Source organism: Amblyomma mixtum, unplaced genomic scaffold (genome assembly GCF_055824585.1).
Source record: "Amblyomma mixtum isolate Tamu unplaced genomic scaffold, ASM5582458v1 scaffold_13, whole genome shotgun sequence".
NCBI lineage: Eukaryota > Metazoa > Arthropoda > Arachnida > Ixodida > Ixodidae > Amblyomma > Amblyomma mixtum.
The window spans coordinates 1,528,485-1,552,337 of NW_028317662.1; the positions used below are offsets into that span (position 1 = coordinate 1,528,485).

General features: G+C 44.7%; 1 protein-coding gene across 1 annotated transcript; it reads left to right on the forward strand.

Moving 5' to 3' along the window:
- The first annotated feature begins 17,892 nt into the window (after window positions 1–17,892).
- LOC149324872 (kunitz-like toxin PcKuz1) lies at window positions 17,893–22,429 on the forward strand. Its single transcript, XM_089565223.1, has 3 exons — window positions 17,893–17,962; window positions 21,123–21,152; window positions 22,263–22,429. Exons 1-3 carry the CDS (start codon window positions 17,893–17,895, stop codon window positions 22,427–22,429), a joined length of 267 nt encoding a protein of 88 aa, XP_089421349.1.
- Window positions 22,430–23,853: the final 1,424 nt, after the last annotated feature.

Here is a 23,853-nt window from a genome sequence, read left to right on the forward strand (position 1 = left end):
AGAAAGGTATTCCTCACATCCAAGCCAGTGCACGCAATAACCAAAACTGTTCATCGATAGTACCTTCTACACTGTTTACACTGTTTACACTAGCGTCCATGTGGAACACTATAAAGGTGTAGCGTGTCGCGATTAGCAGGTCACAAGCGTCACGGCTTTTACACACTAGCTCCTCGACATGACGCAAAAAGAAAGCATTCAAGGCAGGTTCATGTTCTCTTTTATTGTTAACGTTCACCCACTACTTAGCGAATACGAATCGCAAGGCGGCTGTGCTATCACCATGTCACGATGTAGAAAGATATTTTTTCTCGCAATCTTCTTTCCTTGCGAAATTGTTTGAGTTGGCGCAGCATCCTACCCATGTGAACAGCTCGCACTTCTTGGTGTTAGGGTTGAAATAGTACCTCGGTACTGCCGCGTCGCATGGTCCAATGTATACTGGGTCCTTGCAACCTGCATGGGAAATCCACCAACGTTGAAACGGCTCAGAGAGGTAAAATCAGCTGGCTATATCTACGGTCCTTCCAGGGGACGTGAAAACGGATTGGTGCTTAAAGAGCCTCTGGGAGCTGCACTCTAAAGAATAAATGTAGAGATGTATTCAACAACTGCGCCCCCTACCGCTTAGCGGGCGCCGCTAGCATAACATGCTCTCCGATCATGGAACGTAGCAGTGGCCATTATGGTTAAACCTTGGCAAAATTTGACTTATATATTGGCGAAATACTTTGAACAACAACTTCCTACATCGGTAAACAATTAGAAACCATAAAATTCTAAAGATGTAGAGGGTGACAACAAATAATCAACACGGTTTTTTGTTTTATCATAAGAACCCTACTGCCCACCATCCTCACGCCTTTTAATTTTATGATGCCGGTTTGGCTCTTATGCCTACATGCCAACCATTGAGTACTAGAATCGATGCTTACTTCAGCGGAATCCTCCTTCTCTTTCCGTGCAGCGACGTTGCATCCTTGTTTTAAGAGTTGTAAGTGTATTTGTTTTCATTTTTTTGAACACTATGAAAATTCTCTAACAAAGCACTGATGGAATTGTCTGCTGCAATTGAACAAAGCTTTCGAATTCCAATGAAAAATGAGAGCTTAATGAGCGCGGTAAATGCCTCTGACTACTTTTTTCTCCAATTTTCAAAGCTATAGACTACATTAAACTTCATAGGCACAGTTAGGTGTTCAATATAATGATATAGTGCATAGTTTTCCTCGAATACAAATTTGAGTTTAACCTTTGGGCGCGTGTGTAGACATCCATGCGTGAAGACATCCTTAAGTTGCATGTGAAAGCTCCGCTGTTCGGCAGCTATCCAAATATCAGCACACAAACTATGCGTCACAATGTTCCGCTTTCATGCTCTTCAGGCGCCTATTTAAGTCTTTTTTTAACACAAAAACATGAGCAAGGTTTTTGCTGTGATATCTTAACAACACCAGGTCTGATATTAACATTATATTTGCATTTAGACTTGCTGTAACCGAAATTCCCGCAATCGCATTAGAAGCGCGATTTGTTTTTTTTTATTTTATTTATTTCATACTGCAGATCATCTTACAGATCCAAGCAGAACAAGATAACACAGATACACGGGTAACAAGTAAAATAAAAAGAAAAACTAAAAATAGAAAGGCATGCAGGATGACTATGCGCTTACATTTTATCATGTCAGAGAATTCCACTCACTGATGGTACGCGGGAAAAAGGAAAATTTAAAAGTGTCAGTTCTAGCAAAGTACGGGGTAAGTGAACCGGGATGATGGTGACGTGTGATGCGTGTAGCTAAAAACGATAATAAATAACAAAATTTCCAACGCCTAGCACAGTTCAAGATTTTCCGAGCACAATTCTTCCTCTTCAGATTATACTGTGGCGTTTCACCCACATTTTCATCACGGCTATTAGGTTTAACTCCAGCATATTTTTATTGTCCTGCTCACCCCACATTTAAAGAAAAAGAGAAAAAGTGTCATTAATTTTTCTCTTTAAGACTCATCTGAAAACGTAGTGTACTGTTAATTCTGGGCCCCTGTGGACCGCATTCATCACATTTAGCGGAAGAGGATTATGTGTAAAATGGAATCATTGTTCCGCAAAGATTTTAAAAGTGGAACACTTACCTTCTGGATAGGCGCATTTCTGACCCACTGAAAGAAGAAATGCCTTGGAAAGTGTGCTTTTGTAAAAGTAATTTTTCAAAAAACCCGCATCCTGTGCTATACGTTCTATTCGAGACAGAAGAATCTGGTCGAAAGAAAACTGCCGCTAATGGGAGAACTTCTAAAGCACACAAAACGCAGAAGCAACACTGAGCCTAAGGCATATTGCCTAAATCATATCTAAATAAATATATCAGCGTGGCTCACGTAATTCAGAGTATATATTCGTTGCGCACAATGAATACTCAAGAGCAATTTTCGCTCCATGAGAATAGCGCTCACTCGATACCTCGTTGCTATAAGGTCACTATCCTTCAGACTTCATGTAGTACATCTTGCCGAAGCGAGCGTTATGGTATTAGGCTGATATCAGCAGTATGGTGCGGTTACTTGAAGTGCTGAAATGACTGGCTATGATTTTTCACCGTTAACGCGTATTGTAATTCCTCAAATGAAGGGATATATTGTGCAATTAATTATAAGTTGAGCAGCATAAACTTTTCTATATGCATGTATTTAATCGTCGCTATATATGCAGCAACACTTGAATCATATAATTGGTGCCCCAGAGAACTTTGTTATTTTCCTTAGTGAGTTTTATGTCCCAAATCGACTGAGGCTATGAGGGAGGCTGTAGTGCATACCTGTGGGTAATTTCGACTATCTGTGGCTGTTTAGCGTAGAATGGCATCACATTATACACGGGCGTCTGGCATTTCGCTTCCATTGAAATTCGACCGCCACGGCCGGGATCGAACCGGCGTCTTTCAGGAAAGCAGCTGAAAACCATAACCACTAGCCATTGCGGCCGCCAGTTAACTTTAGCCATGGTTTAAAAATATGGAGAGGCACTCTTGGAAGATGCGACCAAATCGATGTCGCTGTATTCTATGGAGAAAGTCACAGAATTTTTGGAAGATAACGCACAGCGACGGCGTAACAACCCTTGAATCACGCATGAACGCTATTTACTCGTGATGTGAAACATGGCTAATGTAACTTAGCACAAATAAATGCAAAAATAAATAAATAAAGCACAGCACTGTTCTTGCGATGCAAAATATGCACTCTGATAGTAGTCCTACACAAACCATCGCAATGCTAATGCTATCACAGCATTCTTGCCCTTTCGTTTCCAATAGAAAGAAAACACAACCTTGAACGATAAAATCTTACCACAGCCTTCTTCACATGTTTTAGCGGAGAGAAAAGCCACCACAAAGACTAAAGCGAATGTTTTAGTGATAGCTCCTAGTGAAATTTTTCAACACTGCAGCAAAAACCTTCCTCTTTTTAGCCTACAGCGCGTATCTCTGAAAACAACAGGCGTAGGTTTCATACATTAACGCAATAATTTCCTCCACGTGGCGCTGTATGACAGCTTATTTTCGCCCGTGCACGTGTTTTATTGCGGTTTCACACTGAAGCGCACATTCACGGAAAAGCCTTGTCTCGTTCTGGTCCTACGGTCAACAGGAGTTTGCCAGCTGCCATGGTGGGCCGGCTGAGATGACGCAAGACGTTAACAAACCTTGAAGTGGCAGGAGGGGCACATGCTGCTCAACACGACGCCGGTGACGTCCAATTTTTGGCAGAACAGGAGCCGTGACTGATAGGTATGCATTGAAACACTGTAATAATCACTGTGTCATCAATCTGATATGCGTCATCCATACGAGACTAACACATAACACACACCACACACTTAACATAGCCTTTCAATCGCATAGGAATGTTATATATAACGAAGAATAACCGCGGCAAAGAAAGGAAAATCAGTGCAAAGAAAGCACAAAGAAGGTGAATAAAGAAAAATTATAGCCACGTAATGCTAGAGAACCTATTTCGCAATTAGCCGGACTGCGCAAATGGACTGCGTTTTTTAAGTGCGGCGCAAGTACGAGACACCCCAACGAAATATTTTTGCACTCCGCCCCTTTATTAGCAAAATACAGCAACTTTCTGACAGTTGCCGGTTACTTTTTCAGTATAGTGAGCGAAATGCTTTTATTCTAATAGTACACGTGCTCTAAAAGGGCGGTATTTCAATAACATTAAAAATGTTTTTGTTTTTTTATTTTTTTTCCTTTGTGGTCCACGTGGCATTTGGTGAGCTGTAAGGAGAACGAATATAGACTTTTCCCGGGAAACCAGTACCCTACCAGTCGCGTGGAGGCTATTTCACCTCCTCTCACCCACCCAGGCTGCTGCTGTCAGCTCCAGTCCTCGAGCGCAGTTGATGGCAGAGCGCACTTTGAAGTGGTGCTTCCTTGCTAATACGACTGCGCACAAATAAGGAAATTCTTCTCGAGCTCTTCACATGCTAAGAACTGATATGGGGATTAGAACCATCAGCCAGTGACCTCTTAACGCGATCAGGGGCCCGGCTGTCGTCGCTAAAATTTTCAAAATGTTCCCTTGTCCGCTACAAAAATTAGAGTGAATATCGGTTTTATATCCGCCATCACTAGCGTTACTATACCTCAAAACACGTCTCTCTGTGTGAAAGCACCAATTTCCTAGTTTTTCACAATGAGCTCTACAAACTGCAGGAAGTATTGGACCAATTTGGAAGTGTAACATGCAAAGTCGTGCTTTGTACAAATTGGCTGTGCAGAATATGAAGTACTTCGTGCTCACATTTGACAATTGTATATAAGCATAATGTCAGTAGTCTACCCGTATAACTTGAAGGACTATAAGCGCATCTTATAAACGTCTGTAGAAACATTACATGACACCCCCCCTGGTTGTGCGCATGTGATGTGACAAGCCTTTAAATGCGTACCCTGGAGCGAAGAATAAAACCAATTGTTAGTAGCGCTCTTCTGTACCGTGTCATCGTTCTCTCGCCTTGTTATTGTCTTTTTTGGCTCTAACCTATTTCAAAGAATGTCTAACCAAATAGCTAAGCACCAAGTTTTACTAAAGTACAAGTACTAAGCTGTACAACGCAGTTCTCGGTTCGCTTTAAAATGTGGCTGGATCTTGTTTAGCAATGTCGGAAACGTTTGGCAACGCTGCTTGCTTGTGTAATGCTCTGCGGAGAAAGATGAAGTCGCATAAGCATGAATCAATATACTAACATAGTTGATTACAATTCTCAATTTCAAATTCAGGCAAACTTTGCTTGGGGAATGGCTGCAAGAAAAGGCACGCATATTCTTAACATTAAAATCTTCAGTTCTTTTAAATTAATTCCATAAAATTCACTTTTTATCACTAAATATTGGACTGCTGTTTAGCATGCTCGAATTGTTGGAGAAGCAGTATTCTGCAAACAATCCAAAGAACAAGAAAAATTTATATGCATTCTTCTTGCAAAGTGAAGAATATATCGATCACGAACGCTGTTCATGAAATTCACTGTTTTCGCTTCTGCCAATGACGCATAAAGAAGGAGGGAAAAATTAAAGGAAATGGAAAAAAAACATTTCCTTTTTTGCATCAATAACTATTAATGAGCCATATTTGTTCTATCCGTATATTCTACAAAAAAAGAAAACCCTGAATATCTTTTTGTACCCTTCAGATTCAAATTATGAGCTTATGAGCTGTTCAAGAAGAAGAACAACAAAAAAAGCAAAATAAGAAGTTCATATTTTTGTATTTAATAACTATAACAAAGAGTGACATCTTTGTGGTTGGTGTAGTGTAGAAAAAGACCATGAAGAGTTTTTTAACCTTTCTGAACACTTTAGATTCACATTAGGAGGTTATGAAATGTCCAAGAAAACAGCTCAGCAAAGACGCGTTGAAATCTGAGTAAAAAAGAAATCCAGCATTAGCTTCCCGTTAAAATTAAAGTGGGATCAGGGCTACACTCTGTGAAATGTTCTGCGCCGATCGTCACAAAGGCGAATAAAGCTTTCATTCCAAACAGCTAATTAATTTTTGTGGTCTAGCTGTAGTAATACGAGTTTCGAATGAGGCAAAGCGTTTGAAAACTAAGGTATTCACCAGGCGTCCACACAGCGCTGTGGCGATGCTGAGGTGAGCAGTGTTGCGTCGCCAGCTGAGCGCATTTTGTGGCCTGAGTTACGGGGGCGCTGAGTGCAATTATAGTAGATTTATGCAGGAAGACCACCGAACTTTATTTACTTTTCGTCTCGAGTGCCACGCGAGTCGTGCACATGATAGAAATTGTTACATGTACCAAGTTTCACCTAATGGCTTACAGTCAAACAAATCCATGCAGCTAAGAACTCTAAACCAACAATAAACTAAGATCTTGTTTCATTCAAAACCGCTGACCAAAGCTCATCCGTCACACAGTCGAGACACTTTCACCCACTGCTTCAACCAAAAAATTATCAGCGCAAGCTGCAGGAAACAACTGAGCAATGATGAGCGATGGCTATACGTATCGAAGGCATGCAAGGAAATCCCACTCATGCTTATGAAAACTTCTTTGCTTTTACCATACCCAGTGTTTCGGGAAGACACTGTACGCCTCTCTCACCTGGAAGTGTTAAAAAATGTTGAAGCGGTAAGTAGCATGACCCATTGTTCATCGGTGATCGCTTGTCTATTGTTGCTCGCGCTGAGAAATTTTGATTCGGGAAGGATGTGAAAACGAAGGCATTGTGTGACGGACGAGCTTTGTATAAAACAAGATCTTAATTTATTCTTTGTTTTTCGTGGTTAGCTACTTACAGTTAATCGTTTGCAACATCTTATGGCCAGACTTGAAATAAGTAATATCTTCCATGTGCGCGCCTCGGGTGGCACTCAAGTAAATGAACGACGGTGGTCTTCCTGCTGGAAGCTAATACGCCTGCTCTCTTTGCCCCCATTCCGTGCCTACAGAATACGCTTAGGTGGCGACGCAAGGATCTCCTCGGAATTGTTTACGCGCTGCATGAGTTCCGTCTTACTTCTGATGATGATTGTGAATTTTTATGGTGCAAGGGCATCTGGGGCCAAAGAGCGCCATCGCACAAGGTGTTTTCGCCTTCTCAAGGTGTGGTGAAAGACCCATTTCTTAAGCATTTCACCCTAAAGAAGCCGAGCGCCTGGCAGGGGAAAGCTTGTTCCCATTGTATGACTGGTTGGTAGCCGGCGGCACTGGGGATCGAACCCTGCACCTGCCGCATGCGAGGTGGATGCCCAAACCACTAGGCTACCGGTGTGGTGACCACCTTAATTGTAAAACACTTCAATCAATCATTTCAATCAATCAATCATTTTATTTCCTTAGAAAAGGAGGAGTACGGGACTAAAAGCTCGAACAGCTTGACGAGGTCCCGACCCCTTCTTAGTTGGCATGACAGCAGGATGACGGCCAGTCTTACACAAAAAATGAAAAAATATCACAAAGCAACGGGTAATACAGAATGAAACAAGACGGCAATCAATCGGAGAGCAAGAAAAGGTAATACAGATAAATCAACACACATAAGCAACATTAGTGAACAAAATTAGGCGAATAGGAAGGCATGGTTTAGTCTTGCGAATGAAGAAGTTGACAAAAACGCTTAATGCGACAGTTTCGGTTTCTGGAGGGATCAAAATTTTGTCGGTCTAGTAAGTTTAACAGCGAAGGTAATGTATAAGATACAGATTGTTCATCATAGGAGGTTCTCGGGGTGTGTACAAACCACATTTCTTTATGTCGGGTCTGACGAATATTTGTGTTTTCTTGGAGTTTTGCCAGATGAGTTATGTAATCAATGCCAAACTTTACAAAACCTTTGTAGCACAACATCAACCTGTAATTATAAAAACAAAACACAGGAAGAATTTCATATTTTGGAAAAAGTGGTTTTGTGGAGTATGTATAATGGACATCAGCTATGTAACGTACAGCTCTTTTTTGTAGCAAATGTAGTTTCTGCAAGTTTGTCACGCCAGTTGTGCCCCACACCACAATGCAATACTGCATGATAGATACCACCAGTGCATTGTACAACATTAATTTTACCTTGGTCGGGAGAATGCGACGCAGACGAGCAATGACACCAATGGCAGATGACAATTTTGATTGTAGGTGATCGACATGCTCATTCCAGGTAAGGTGCTTTGAAAAATGCACCCCAAGGATGTTAACGGAGTCCACTATCTCTAACTGCTCACTGCCCAGACACAAATTCATATTAGTTGTCAACATCTTACCTCTAGGCGTGTACAAGATTACTTTTGTTTTCTTCGGGTTGATTTTTAAACAGTTTATCGCGGACCAGCGTTCTAAATCAGACAGCGTCTTATTAGCCTTTATTTCTAGATCTGTTTCCACGTTGCCTGTAATAAAAATGGTTGTGTCATCGGCATACGAAACGAATGTAGCATTATCTGTGCAGCTTGCAATGTCATTTATGTAAATTAAGAATAAAAGTGGGCCCAAAATGCTTCCTTGCGGCACACCAGTGGTAACTGCCTTCCATGAAGATATTGCGTTATTGGCATCTACAAACTGTGACCTGTGGGACAGATAAGATGACAAAAGCGAGTGGGCGATTCCACGCACACCATACATTTCTAATTTGTTAAGAAGAATGGAATGATTAATTAAATCAAAAGCCTTAGAGAAGTCTATATATATGCCTAACGCCATATGCTTACACCTGAACGTGTCTAAAATTATTTCTTTTTGGCTCAGGAGGGCTGTTTCCGTAGAGCGATGCTTTCTAAAACCATGTTGAAAGTCTGCAATCAAATGGTGGCGGCTGAAGAATGAGAGTAATCGCTCATGCATTATCTTCTCAATGCCCTTAGAAAATACTGGAACTATTGATATAGGCCGATAATTATTCAGTGCAGTTTTATCACCGCGCTTGAAGACGGGAACAACTTGGCCTTACTTGCACTTCAAGTCACTTCCACTGTAGTGTAAAATATGGCTTCGAGGCTTCTATGAAAAGTTTAACAGTACTTGTCTGAGAATCAGTGCCGGACATGCCATAGAGCATAGCTGAGCAGTCACTGCTCTCCTAAAGGAGAGCAATATTTTCCGTGGTCTCAAGCTGGATTTCTTCTTTTAGAGATTTGAACAGCTTCTTTTTGGGGGCTCTCTGTTCGAACAGCCCGCAATTTTATAATGTGAATCATCCGAACCAAAAAAAGTCAAACGATTCATCACGATCTTTTTTTGTTAATTTAGAAACCGCAGGAAAAAACAGTCAATACTCTTGGCATTGAGTACAACAGATTAAACTTCTTGCATTAGGTTTCTTGACAATGCCATGTTCTGCTCTTTGGTTGGCAATGTATAACAAGCAGAACCGAGAAAAGCAAACTTCCTGCATAGAGTTCGTTCTCGGTGTAGGATGCTTCTGCAACAATTCTAACATGGTACACAGCAGTCCGAAAATTCGGGACAAAATATTGTATGCAATAAAATTACTAGAAACGTGTTTCATATTTTAATTATCGGAACGTTACCTGAATTTAAAAGTGAGAATTGTAATCAACATTTTTGTAGATTTATTCATGGTTGTGTGAACTCCGCGTTCTGCGCATGACATACGATAGAGGTAACAAAAACTATAAAATATTTCTTATATTGCTCAACAGGAGCAAGCCACATGATAAAACGAGCTTATAGCACTCAGCAGAAAAGCTCACTGCTTGGTGATATGTGAGCAGTAGACTTCTAGGAATGAGCTTGTGTACAACTGGAAACCGCTTGCACGAAGTACTTAGTTCTGCTCAGTAAGCGTCTACAATGATGCATGTTTGCATCTTGTTGGAACTTGGTCAAAAATTTCTTTAGTTCAAAGAGGTGGTTGCGAAAAAAGTTTAGAAATCGGGACAGAGAGAAGCCTTCCGAGGCATAGCGGCGCCAGTGATTCTGGATGCAGAACCGAAAATGAATTGTTCGCTTTGAAGTTGACAAGCAAGTATTTTATTTAAATTTTAACTATTATAGCTTGACCCCTGATCACCTCCGAAGATGCTTAGCTGATCTTTCGAATAGCCCTATCAGAGGTTACCAATAGAAAATCACAAAAATTTAAAATTCTGCTGTTGGTCCAAATAGAAGTTGAGGACTTAGACAGCGTGCGAAACAACACTAACAAGGAATCACCACCACTTAGGAGCGTATTTTTTCATGAACTGTGCTAGAGGTTTGGAGCAGATAGCTACTGTCTGGGTGCGTCAGGGGAGGTGAAACAACCGGAACGTGTCTGTTAGAGGATCGTTCTCCCAGCAAAAGACTATATTGGTCCTGCTTGCAGCCCAATAAATGCCACGTGGAGCTCATAGAGAATAAAACAAAATTTTAAAACGAAAAATATTATTGTAACGCTGGTCTGATCGAGAACATGTATGGTTCGTATAAAAATAATTTTGCTTTTTCACGCAACAAATAATCGCCTCGTGTCCGTAAGCTGCTCTATTTTACTAGTACAGAAGCGGGATGGAAAAATACTGCCTAGACGTGTCCGGCACTCGCGCCACAAAATCACTACGAAACGCCCAAAAAAGTTGAAAAAGCCGGTTGATTTGCGCACTTTGGCCAATGGCGAATTACGTTTTCCAGCACTGTTTGGCGATAGCTGCCAAGCAGTGCAAAATCTGTGCGAAATTTACCATTACCTCTTCCCTGAAGCTGCAATCGCCACTAGAACGTCGGCACGGCAATGCGAACAGTGAATAAAGCGTTTCTGGATCCGTCGTCCACCTGTGACCTTAAGGGGTTGGGGCAAACAAAGCGTGAATCTTCGCAAATATTAAGTACAACACGGCAGTTCTAAAAGGTATTAGGTCATATTTCGGAGGAGGTAATAAACATTTAAGTGGGTTGTTGAATGAGATTACGAAGCCTGTGAAGTTATGATGAAAGCTGCTAGTATTTGTCCTGCAGTGGACGAAATTGTGATAAAAAGACTCCTACGATGATGGTGACTAAAGCTGCATTGGCTATAAGTGCTTGATCGAAGCTGCATTTATAGTTCTAGGAAGGGTACTTTGCGTCAGAACCTCCAAAGTTATCCTAGGGATAGCCTCGGGTGTGTGTTTCAATAGCGGCAGACAATTAGGTACTTTCAGCGGTATTCGTTCGTCACAGCTAGAAAGAATACGAATACGCCCAGGACCATAGTTTTCATTGCAACCACCTTCAGGTTACACATTCTTCCGCTCTGGGTATACTCGCTTTTATCGGAGACCCTTCTCCTTCTGGCGGGGTCATTATGGTGATGGCGGGGTCATTATGCTGGCGGGGTCACTCCGGGTGATGCCCATGGCCACCACTATGCCGTTCCGCAGATCACAAACTCTCGCCACGTTCTCCACGTTTCACGGCAACTCTTCTCTGCATTTGTTCAATGTTGAAATTTCCCTGTTGCGCATTCGGCAGCGACCGCTATGCGCTCTTACTTCCATAATAACATTAATCATCCTAATCTCCCGGTAACACAATCTTGGTGGTTACCGAACCAGACCTACGGCTGCGCATTTCTCCGCTCTCTTCGTAAGGCTCGACTTTAGAAAGATGCTTTTCTTAGTGCGTTCTTATGAATGTTGCCTCTTTCAGTAGTTTTTTAAGCTTCTGAACACTGCTTTCAAATGCCACATAGCGCTAAACGGACACGGACACAGGGAGAGAAACAGTACCGGCGCTATTGTCAGATATTAACAAACAAAACGAGTTATCTCTTAAATAGGAGACAGTGCGGCTAAGAGGAGTACTACATTTGGTTTGCTCATGCCGCTTCACAGCGTCCGTGGCCTTGGAAATGCATCGGTTTTTTTCCGAGTCCGGAGCAAAACGGGAGGCATGGTGAACCATTGCGACCGGTTCTGGAGCTCTTTTCATGGGCGGAACGGCGAACTGTGGTCCTAGTTCAAGCACACATGACACTTCACGAGGAAGGGAAATTCCGCCTGTACAGTAGACGTTGTTCACAGCTGTGCTTGTCTTAGGGAGCAGTGACCGTAGAGCTGGCCGGAGTTGTTGTGAGATAAATTCCGTGTACCTTCCGGCGATGACGAGGTGTACCCGAAAGGCCTCTTGTAGGCCTGTTGCGCCCGTCCTGTGTGTCTCCCTGGGTCGGTGTCTGTTTAGCGCTCTGTGGAATGTGGAATGTGTTTGCATTTCTCCTGCTTTCTAGTCAATTATCCTGAATGATTCAATTATTACAATCTCTCATGCACATCACAAACTTAAAAAAGTATGGAAACATTCCTCTGTGCTGCTAGATGTCAGCGGCGGCTGGCTTCTTTCACAGAAGTAAGGCTTCGGTTTCTTATACGTGACTGGCGTATTTAATACGAAAAATTGCTTACACTTCATAAGTTGGCAGCGTAACCTTAGTAGTTGAATAAAATTTATATTGTTTACGCATACTACAAGCTTCACGATTTCGATGGTAGCATTTTGCAGGAATCGTTAATGTTACGAATTGTAGGCATGTATTTAAAAATTTACATTAAGCCACCCTTCTAAAATACCGCATCAGCGGTGTTTGCAGCAGTGCTTCTGTCGACCTCATCCGCGAGCATCTGTCACTCATCGAGTCCACCAGTGCATTCACCTTTTCTAGGGAGCCCCCGTACCCTCAGCTACACGTGGACTCCTCATTGGCACGTAATTTCCGCTCTCTATCGCGATCGCGGCGTGTAGTAGCAGTGTTGTGTGTTTCGGCTCTATTCATGCAGGACCACTAGAGGCATGCTTGCACAATCCTGTGGTACTGCTGTGGGACCCTGTGGGATCGACAAGACTAACTACTGTCCGCACATCCGAGTACAATGGCGCAGCTGTACTAGTCACTTCGTGCCGCTGTCTCAGCTTCTCACTATGTGCACATCAGCTACACATTAGTCAAGAAAACCGCAGAAACAGCTATGGCTATTGAAGCCTAACCTAAAGTCAGGAAGTCAAGGTGTTTTAGAGCTAATAACAAAGGAAGATAACAAAAACTTGCAATTGAAAATTAAAAACGAAACAGGCGCTTCACGATTTGCTTTTAGAAACGTCACTTTAATTTATCTTGTTCTTTGACAGCACTAAATCACGAATCATGTTCTGCGCAAAAGAACACTGTAAGCACCCGGGGTGATGTTTTTACGCAGAGTTGAAAATGATCCTGAGACCAGTGCAAAAGAAATACATAACACTGATATTTTAGTCATGAGGCTGCTTTCAATGAAAAAGTAATTAAATTTACAATTTGAAATAACCGCTTCCACCAGTGCCTAGCTTAGGGATGCGTACATGAAACCACAGAGCACATGGCAACGCAGGTCTTTATTTTCCGCAACATAACCGTCACCGTGCGGCTCACATCCAACGTGCAGAACAGTTGTACGGTCGTTTTTGTACCACTAGGGCCGTTAATGGCTGCATCTTATGGGGTTTAAATTGTGGAGATAAATCCGTTCTCCCCATTTAACCCAGGCTGACACAGTTAAAAACCGCGCGGACCCCACCCCGTTGTCGCGAGCGCTACCGAGTGCTCGCCGACCATAGCAGGCCTTGCTCTGCAGGAACAAAGGAACGACCCACTGGCTGACACAAACAAGGCATTTATTGCTATAACAACAATAACGCCAGGTAGCAACAAAATACACTGAGGAATCGAGGATGACCGACTCACCAGCACGGTTACGAGCGAACGTTCGCCCACGGTAGGGCAGGGGAAAAACTCCAAGGCCGGACGGGACAAGCCGAGGGGAACATGTTTCCACACGAGGTCGCCCGCTGGCGAAGAGCGAAGCGTTACGCGTGAACGCCGACGTGCTTCCCCGGTCCCGAGTAAAGGAGAACCCGTCTTCCCCCGCAGCGAGCGGCAAAACACGGCATGCGTGGCGCTGGTGTCGTTGCGACGCGAGCGCCCTCCCCTGCTAGTTAAAGTAACCCAACTAAAGGGAGTGCGTTGCGGGGAAGCTTACCACCATAGGGGGTGCAATGCGGGAAAGCGAACCACAGAGGACGAGTGCATCCCCACAATCTAGAGGTCATCTACTGGGACAGACCACTTCATACTGTTTACAGCAATTCCTCAAGTAACATTCCTGATTCGATTAAGTGTAAACTAATAGAATACTGAAAGTGAAAATTGGTTTCGAGGAAAGGAAATGAAGCAGTAACTGTTTCACATATCACAGTGGACACCCGAACTGCGCCGTGAGGGAAGCGATAAAGAAGAAAGTGAAAGAATAACATTAATAGTGCTTTAGCTTTCGTTAAAACGAGATAACGGTAGCATCACGATAGTTTAGCCAGGCAAAACCTTGTTATGCGGTTCATTAAACGTTTATTTGGCATTTTGCAGGTTAACCATTGTAAAGCTACCGCTTCTTACTCGGTTTACCTAAAGATAAAGCACCTTTAACTTTATTAAACAGTCTATATGTTTAACCAATGAACACACATGTAATGTGAAGCAATCTCTTTTATTCTTGCCGATTCTTGGTGACGGCTATGATTAAACTTTGGTTGTCGGTAAAGAAGTTTCTCCTGGTGTTAATCTTCGAAACACTCAGGGAGGCTTCGATTGGTTCTCTCTGTAAGACGAGATTAGTGCAAGTACCCCACTGAGTTGTATGCTTGGGTTAAAACTGAATTAGTTCTACGGTGAAACGCTTCTTTAGCTCAGACGAGGCCAGACGAGGCCAAGCGCCGGTTGTACGTAGAGCAGAGAAACCCTTGCTCAGCTCTGACATCTATGGCTCTGACTGCAAGGCGACTCCGCAGCTGCTATTTACTCTCGCCTTAACGCGCGGCATCACGGCCTAGCACGTGAACAGCACCTGTGGACTTCGTAGGGTGCCTCGGGCATCGAGGCACCCTAGGACTTTGTGCGCAGGCGCGCCGCCGCTGAGGTGCCTAGCACGTGAACATCACCTGTGGAATTCGTGCTAAGGAGTGCCGCTGCTGCAGACCCTGACGTCACGGCCTAGCACGTGCACACTACATCTAGACTTTGTGCCAGGCACGCCAGTGCTACTTGCGTTATGTACTGGTTTAGGAGGCCTCGATGTCACGCCTGAGCACGTGAGCACCGCATGTAGACTTATTCTTATGCGCGGTGGCGCTCCTTCCATTATATACTTGGCTAAAGATGGCGTGACGTCACGCCCTATCACGTAAACGCCGCGTTTAGGCTCCTTGGTGAGCCCAAATTAGACCACGCTACCAAATTGCGGCTCACCATTATGTGTCCTTGACGTCTAATCTTGACCTTGATTTGACCTTGAAATGAGCTTGACCCTTGATCTGTCCAATTGATGGACCATTCCTCTGACAACTGACCATCCAGCGGTTCTCCAAACTTATAAATTCATCATCATCATCATTTATTGGCCCGTAAAGACCCCTGGCGGGGTATTACATGGCGGGGGGGGGGGCGAACATCGAATCAAGTAATGGCATTATTAGGTAAAAAAATACATATACAAAAAAATACAGTAAAAGAGTGAAGAAAAAAAAGGGTTAAAAAAGTATACAGTGAAACAATCATTGCTTGGGGAAGAGAAAAAAAGAAAAACACGTTTATACAATACAATATTGAAGGTTTGTCCATGGCTGAGCCTTGAAGGCCATCGACAACGCACGGCGTTCTCTGCTCGAGACCTATATCAGTGAAGCTACCTCTTAAAATGAAGAGGTGCTGTAGTGGAGGCCACCAAAATAATTTCGACCACGGGGGGATCTTCAACGTGCACTGACACCTCGAAGCACACAAGCGCCTTAGGCGTTTCGGCGGCCGCGGCAGCGTAATCGAATACTGCATTTCTTGTTTTCAGACGTCCAGTGCAGTGCTGAGAGAGACAATAGAGGGCAAGGCTTCTTAAAGGTTCAAAGAAAGAGTACACAAAGACAAAAAGCACGAGGAGGCCGCCAACCGTTTAGACACGGGGTAGAGTGGAAATGGCAAGCTGCGTCAGTCGAAGAATATTGCTCTTCTTAAGGAAGGATAAAAGGGCCGAGAATAAGGATGAGAAGCTATGTTTGCTCACTGCTGCTTCTTAATTGCAAGCTTAGAGACTACGGTATGCTCTCTAATACGTAGTGGGTGGGAAGGACCCACTCTTTTCTGCTGGATTAAAAGGGCTCTATCGCTTCGTACAATGTCTTACGCTTGGCATATTTAGAACATCTACCTTTGAAGTTCGTCCACGAAGCACACTGTTCAGCCAAGTACAGCGCATGTTTAGACGTATAAATTTTCCCTGCCAACGCTGACCGTGAAGTGCATAGAGGACGCATCTTCAGGTTTGTCCTTACTTCATAAACAAGACCTGCTTTCATGTGCTCAGCCTTGCGAACCCCTAGGGTACAGACTAGGGTAGTCGGCCAGAAGTTCGCCTAAATGTTTCACCCTGCTGCGGTGGCTCAGTGGTTACGGCGCTCGGCTGCTGACCCGAAAGACGCGGGTTCGATCCCGGCTGCGGTGGCCGAATTTCTTTGGAGGCGAAATTCCAGAGGCCCGTGTGCTGTGCGATGCCAGTGTACGTTAAAGAACCCCATGTGGTCGAAATTTCCGGAGCCCTTCACTACGGCGTCCCTCATAGCCTGAGTTGCTTCGGGACGTTAAACCCCAACAAACAAACACGCCTAATGGTTTAGGTAATGTAACTTCTTCACCGCTAAACGGTACGCGTCCGATGAGGCAGCAGAGAGTGCTTATCCACCTCCAGGATGATGAATTTGATTAGGAAAAGTTGTGCGTTTCTGTGCTTTTTTCGATTGTTGGTACTACTTCTATTGTTCCATGCTTCCTTCGACGCTTTTTGCATAATGTTCCTGTTACTTTCTTGCCTGCCTTTTGTCATGCCTAGTGTTTCTGTTACTTTCTTGCTTGCCTGTTGTCCATGCTTACTGATAGCCTTGAGTTCCTTCTTTCTGGAATGTCCAATCAACGTCAACTTTGATCAGAAAAGTGAACCTGGATGGCAGGTGGGAGCACATCGCCTTCCCATTATTACTTGGCGAGCTACTTGACAGATGGCAGGAGCTGTCCATTGCAAACCCCGTGTCCCACCTTGAGCCTGGACGCCATGCTGTGAACTTGGCGTGTGCTTATGTGAGCCGCAATACCAAGCGCGCCAGCGAGTTGTAGTTGAGTTGGTTTTTGACAACAATAAACGCCATCATTGCTCTCGCGCCTCTGCCTCAGACACCTCACCCAAGCATTGTGTTCACACCATCTCGCGCAGCGTTAAAGCAGCGCCATAAGGCGCTTCGTGGTTCGCTTGAACCCCACAGAGGAAGTGCTGGAGCAGCGAAGCATGGCCGAGGAGCGCCCAGGTTGCCAACGACAGTAGCGCAACCTTCACTTGGCTCTTAGTTCAAAGCCCTTGAGCAACAGTCTATGTTTGTTCTATTTGCAGTTCATGTGCCCCCACGTTGACCTCATCGAGGCTGGAATGGCCTAAGTACAATAATATCGGCTATGTTACTGAAATATTCCTGTACTTCTATCAGGTAAAGAGTTATAGCTTTGCCATCAAAGCAGCGCTCACTTTCCTCAAAAGTTTTACCGCCACGTGCCATGTTGCTGTTGAATTTGACATTTTGCTCCGGGTTGAAAGAACTACTCGCTAGATCTGTCTGTATGCTTGGTACTAGAAGCCAAAAAAAAAGGCACAGTGATAAAGGCTCCACCCGGCCGCACGTGGGAAAACAGAGCGGAGGTATGCCACACATAAAAAAACGCTTTGACTTTATTAGTGATATGTGCTCCTTGCTTTTTACGAGGACGCTCGTTCAGTGTATAAAAGATGGAGCTTTACGCCAAGCTTTTGAATTCTTTCAGCAGAAGCCATGAACGCAGTATTCTCTTCAGTCATCGTGGCAGTTTTCCTCGCGGTCCTTGTATGTTGCCAAGACTGTGGTAAGATTTTATTTCCATAGATCGTATTTTGTCCGCATTTAAGAAGAAAAGGACACACGCAAAAAATCTTGTAAATTATCAGCACTCCGAAACTTTTTCGAAAACTCATCATTTAAGTACAATGTTGTTCTCCCGAGACCAGGGTTTTATTCTCTGGCTGAATAATCCCCAGAACATGGACCGCTTGAGAAGCGCGACGCCCTACATCACTCCTCAATTGCGTGTTTTTGGTATGAATAGCAGTCAGAAATGGTGGACCAATATTCAAAGACCAATGAAAAGTAACATCACTGAGATCAGAAAGACGCACCATAAATGTTACAGAAAACGAATTTGAGCAATGATTGATCCTAGAATTCATTGCGCCCTGAATATCTCATATAACTATAGTCCTTGGTAGAGAGAGGGTGTGGTAGATGGTCCTTCGCGATCACAAAATGAATAAGGGAGGGGGGTTGTGGTGGTGAAAACATTTATTACGAATGAACAGGAGGTATGTTTGGATCAGCCCATAAGGAACCGATCCTTACAAACACTAGGTGGTTGTCCCTAGTATGGAACCCCAGTGGCGGTTGCCGCCGCCCGGGCGCGCCCGACTAAGGCTTGTTGGGCCTGTAAGTCGTGGCAGCCGAGCAGGGTCGCCTCCCAGTCCTCCCGGGTTGAGTTGGGGATGGGGGGAATAGCGGGGTTGGAAGGGCAGGCCCACACCATGTGATAGGTGTCAGAAGACACCGCACTACAGTGTGGGCAGCTGCCGCTAAAGGAGGGGTCAAAATGTTTTAGCGCTGCCGGGCACAGCAATGTATTGGTGAGAAGGCGGAGAAGGAGCCACTCATCCGCCTTCTTCAGGCCTTTACATGGGCTAGGGTAAAGGCGATGACAATTTTGATAATATGTTGTAATATCTTTGAGTGTATAGATCGGATTAAAATCGGGTTCCTGATCGGATGGGGAGGAGAAAACAGCCCGGTGAGAGAGCGCGCGGGCGGCTGCGTCTGCTGCCTCGTTTCCTGCCAACCTCTGATGAGCAGGGGCCCATATGAGGTAACGGTGTGCGGGGTCCGTATCCCGTATGCAATTTTGGTATATTCGATAGGCTAGGAAGGGAGTGCAGCCTTGTTCGACGTTCCGACAGGCCCCTCGCGAGTCGGTGATTATGTATTTTGAATTGGAATGTGAGGCCGCGAGAGCAATCGCGACCTCTTCTGCTTGTGTTGCACTGCGGGCTCTGAAAGTTAGGCCGTTAACTGTGTTGCTGTTGTGAACTACCGCGGCCGTGTACCATCCCCCGTGGTGAGGGCCGGAGGCGTCCACGTAGTATACACCTGTTTTGTTGCCATAATATCGGGCTAGCGCTTCCGCTCGTGCCAGGCGCCGACCATTATGGTCTTCATGTGACATGTTTGCTGGAAGAGGCCGCACGTGGAGGGCACGTCTCCACAGTTCCGGGATGCGAAACCTGTCTTCCATTGGAGGGGTGTGTTGGATATGGAGTCGAGCAAGAAGGCGGCGATCCGTCTCCGTTAGCGACAAGCGCTTGTACTGGTTTGTAAGGTGCGCCTCCCGGAGCTCCCGGAAAGTATTCACCACCCCAAGAGCCATAAGCCGGCTGTTTGAAGTAGTGATGGGGAGGTCAAGGGCACGTTTAACAATTTTGCGAAGGATGACCTCAAGGGCGTCCTCCTCTTGTTTCCGTAGGTGGAGATAAGGAGTCGAATAGAGAATTCGACTAGTTACGAAGGCGTTTGCCAGCCGCAAGGCATCCTTACTTCGTAACCCTCCGCGTTTGTTGGAAACCCGGCGGACCATGCGGCCCACCCCCACCTTACGGAGTTTGGCCAATGTAGTGTCTGGCCGCCTGTGTTTGTGGATGTAGAGTCCGAGTACCCGTATCTCATCACTTTCGCGTATGAGACCACTCTCAAGAGAGAGAGATATTTTAGTTGTGCACTTCTGTGAGGGGCGGAGGTGCACAAATTCCGATTTTTGAGGGGAACATTGAAGACCGCAGCGGCGGGCGTAGCGGTCTGCTATCGTCGCCGCTGTTTGCAGGCTGGTTTCAATGTCTCCTGTGCTGCCCTGCGTGGCCCACAGAGTGATGTCATCGGCGTACAGGGCGTGCTGCACGCCGGCGACACCACTCAGCTGGGCCGGCAGGTGCATCATGGAAAGATTGAAGAGCAGCGGGGAAAGTACCGCGCCTTGAGGGGTTCCCCGCGTGCCGAGTAGGTAAGGACCATGGTCTCTATCTTGAATTCGAATGTAGGATTGACGATCCATTAAAATTGGCTCATGTATTGGAATGTGTTGAGGCCAAAGTCGGTGTGACTTAGGTTAGTGAGTATGATCTCATGTGTTACATTGTCAAATGCCCCTTTAAGATCCAAGGGGAAAACCTCAGGTTGCTTGAGGCATCGTTTCGACAAGGGGACTTGTCTTCGTCTGGGCAAAGCGTTCATCATTGGCAGGGATTAAATAGGGCCTTCGCTCCGAGGAGGAAGGCCCCGGGTGGGGGAAGGAAAGTGGTGTGAGAGGGGATGCGTGTCAGGAAGGGGAGGGAGGTGAATCTTGATTCGTTAAGCTGCAATAGTTGAAACACTTATATCCGGGGGTTGTGTAATGAACAAAGGCTTTGAAGGGGCTGCGACGGGGGGGGGGGAGGCGCTGGGTGGACCTGTAAAACTCAGATAAGAGGATTAGTCAGCGTGGCACAGGGAAATGAGAACAAGGCAAACAAAATAGGCTAGCACTGGAAGGAGAAAGAAAGGGGGGCCAGTTCCAAGGAAGGACAAGGCAGGGGGGGGGGGGGGGGGGTGGAGAAGGCTCGAGTTCAGAGAAAGCCCAAAGGTGGGGGCGGAGGGGGTAACAGGAATGTCATGGTGTCCGAGAACTGATAGTACTTCTATCGCCGACATACTCGAGCAGCACCAGAATCCAGAAGGCCAGTTCTGTGAAGTATGTGAGTGGTGCTCGCATATTAGCCAGATATGCGCTCCGCCAACTCAGTGGTCTTTTTGCATTTGAAAATTAAAAAAAATACCCCATCTACAGACAAAGTTTGTTCTACTTCGCTGATTGTTGACTTTTTATTTGTTTCCAAATGAGTAGAGCGCAAAACTTGATCTAATTCCCCGCAAAAATTATGCATTTCTTCTTCCAGAGGACCCTGCAAAATGCACCTATCCAGACGGTATGTTTCGAGTTTTATAACTATCTACACTTAGGTTTCTGTTTCAGAAATCCCTTTAATTTCTCGAGCTACTCAATGTTGTTCAGGTTATACAGAATATCTCTGTGCAAAACGGGAAGTACACTGGCACTTTGGGAGCATGTGTGTTCAGAGAAGTGGGGAAGACATTTTACCATTACTTCAAATCATTCCAAGGGTTGAAGACGTAGCACGAACTCGATTATAGAACCAAGAAGGCTAAATAATAAGCGTGGAAGGTTGAAGGCGGTGCGTCTTGTACACAAACATTACATCCTGTGCCCAATTCATGATTCACAGGTTTCATGGAATATTTTCCGCAAACAAGCATGAGGACACAATGTCCTAGTATGGAAACCTCGGGTAGTTGGTTGGTTGACATGCTAGGGGGTTTAAGAGCACGAACAAGCAAGGATCTATATATTATATACTATATATACTACTTAGATTACTTTATACTATACAGTTTATGCACCATTTAAAATTCTTGCGCGTTTTTCATTATGCACTCACGCAAGTTTGCAATAGGCGATTTCATAAGCATAAAATAGGATTGTTCATATGCAGTGCTTTCTGTTCGGAGACCTAGATAACCACCGAAAAGCGGAAAAACATTTTGCACACTTGCATCCCAATCCCAAGTTTGCATGCCAATGTCGTTCGTTGATACTTGTCGCGCAATAAAAAGTAGGTTCTACTCTAAACAATCAGGCCAAAATAATGTTTATGAAATGAGGGTCTCCTTAGCTGCACAAAATGTACAGCGCAGCGCTTACTTTGATAATTTAGAGCTGCATTTAATTGTGCAGAAGAGCATAATTATTCCTGTTGAAGTATTGAAACTTTGTAGCTTTAGTGGAAAGTAACAGAGTGAATTAAAAACGACAAATCAAAAAGCAATTTTAAATTTTAAGCAATAACATGAAACCGCTACACAGACGCAGTGGCACGCCACTGAAATTGCATGAACTCTGTTTCTTACGAGCCTTACCGAGGAAGATGTAGAGCGGGATCAGGAAAGCAATATGTGTGTGAAGGTTAATGTTCAGAGTTGCGGAGTTATGCCGAGATTATTGTGCCTCTTCCGTGCAGGTTGCAAAGAACCTCAAAAAGTTGGACCATGCCTCGCGCTTGTGCCGAAGTACTATTTCAACTCTACGACCAGGAAATGCGAGCCCTTCAAATGGGGAGGATGCTGCCCAAACTGCAACAATTTCCAAGAGCAGGCGGAATGCGAAAGAAACTGCCTATCAAAATAATAACACGCAGCTCGCAGTCTGCTCTCTGTGATGCGCGTGGGCCAAAAACGCAGAAAGCATGAAGAAATAAAACTTTCAAAAAAAGTTTACATTGAATATTTTTTTGCCGCTCGACGTCAACGTGCCACGCTTGTGACTTAGACTTAGACGTTTACTAGCCCTCTATTAGCATTGGTAACGCTACGCTTGTATATGGCTAGAAAACTTCTTAGGTAGACCTTTTCTTGAATATTTTTAGGCGTTCCTTTTTTTATTACAAAATGGGTGCCTCGATTATTTTACGCATTTGAAGAATGATTTCAGTGCTACTTTTAAACCTTCTAAAGCTTTAGAAATGTTAAAGAGTTCATGTTTGTGATATAGCCCACCAAAATAAAATGGCGGTTTGGTTTGGTTTGGTTTGGTTTATGGGCTTTAACGTCCCAAAACGACTCAGGCTATGAGAGACGCCGTAGTGGAGGGCTCCGGAAATTTCGACCACCTGGGGTTCTTTAACGTGCACTGACATCGCACAGTACACGGGCCTCTAGAATTTATCCTCCGAAGAAATTCAACCGCCGCGGCCGGGTCCGAACCCGCGTCTTTCGGATCAGCAGCCGAGCACCATAACCACTGAGCCACCGCGGCGGCAAAATAAAATTACGTGGAACTTTAGCGGCTAAAGTGGTGAAAGGCGAAAGCCTGAGTGCTGCATTCTCCTACGCGATTGTTCATTTCACATTTTGTTAGTGCATTAATTAACTGCCAATTAATGACGCTTAAGCTTCGCCTTGAGGAGTGAAACGCGACAGCGTGTTGTAGCGCTGCCACGGAGTTCAAGGAACGCCACCACCCGTTCGGCGCGATGCGTAGCCCTTTGAACGCAACGCTTTTTAAGGAAAGGAAATGCGGCAGTAAATCTCTGTTATCTCGGTGGACACCTGAGCCGCACTGTACGGGAAGGGAGGAAGTGTCAGTGAAAGAAGAAAGAGGGGCCATAGTGAAGAAAATGAAAATTGTATTTGAGGAAAGGAAATTACTCATTAATTATCTCACATATCTCAGTAGACGCTAGTCGAAAATTGTATTTGAGGAAAGGAAGTTGCGCAGTAACTGTCTCACATATTTCGGTGGACACCCGTTAAAATTCGCGCGTGGTGACGTCACGACAATTTGGACCAATCTGAAACGCGGACAAATACGCCTTGCTCGTCGGTAAATTGGTTTTTGAGGAAAGGAAATGTAGCTGTCTCTCATATCTCAGTGGACACCTAAACCTCGCCGTAACGGGAAGGGAGGAAGATGGGAGTGAACGAAGACACCGTATTCGTTAAACGCACCTTTGTTCATTCCAAACCATCGAGGATCACTTCAGTCGAATGGTTGTTCATCTAAGAGACGTGTATGCCCAGACTGAGTACCAACCGGAGTGGCACTCACTATTA

What these genes read in the sequence shown, in the direction of transcription:
- LOC149324872 (XM_089565223.1), top strand. Translation starts at nt 17,893, where the DNA reads ATGAACGCAGTATTCTCTTCAGTCATCGTGGCAGTTTTCCTCGCGGTC. An exon ending in TGTATGTTGCCAAGACTGTG is followed by an intron (nt 17,963 to 21,122) that starts GTAAGATTTTAT and finishes TTCTTCTTCCAG; the next exon opens with AGGACCCTGCAAAATGCACC. An exon ending in AAAATGCACCTATCCAGACG is followed by an intron (nt 21,153 to 22,262) that starts GTATGTTTCGAG and finishes TCTTCCGTGCAG; the next exon opens with GTTGCAAAGAACCTCAAAAA.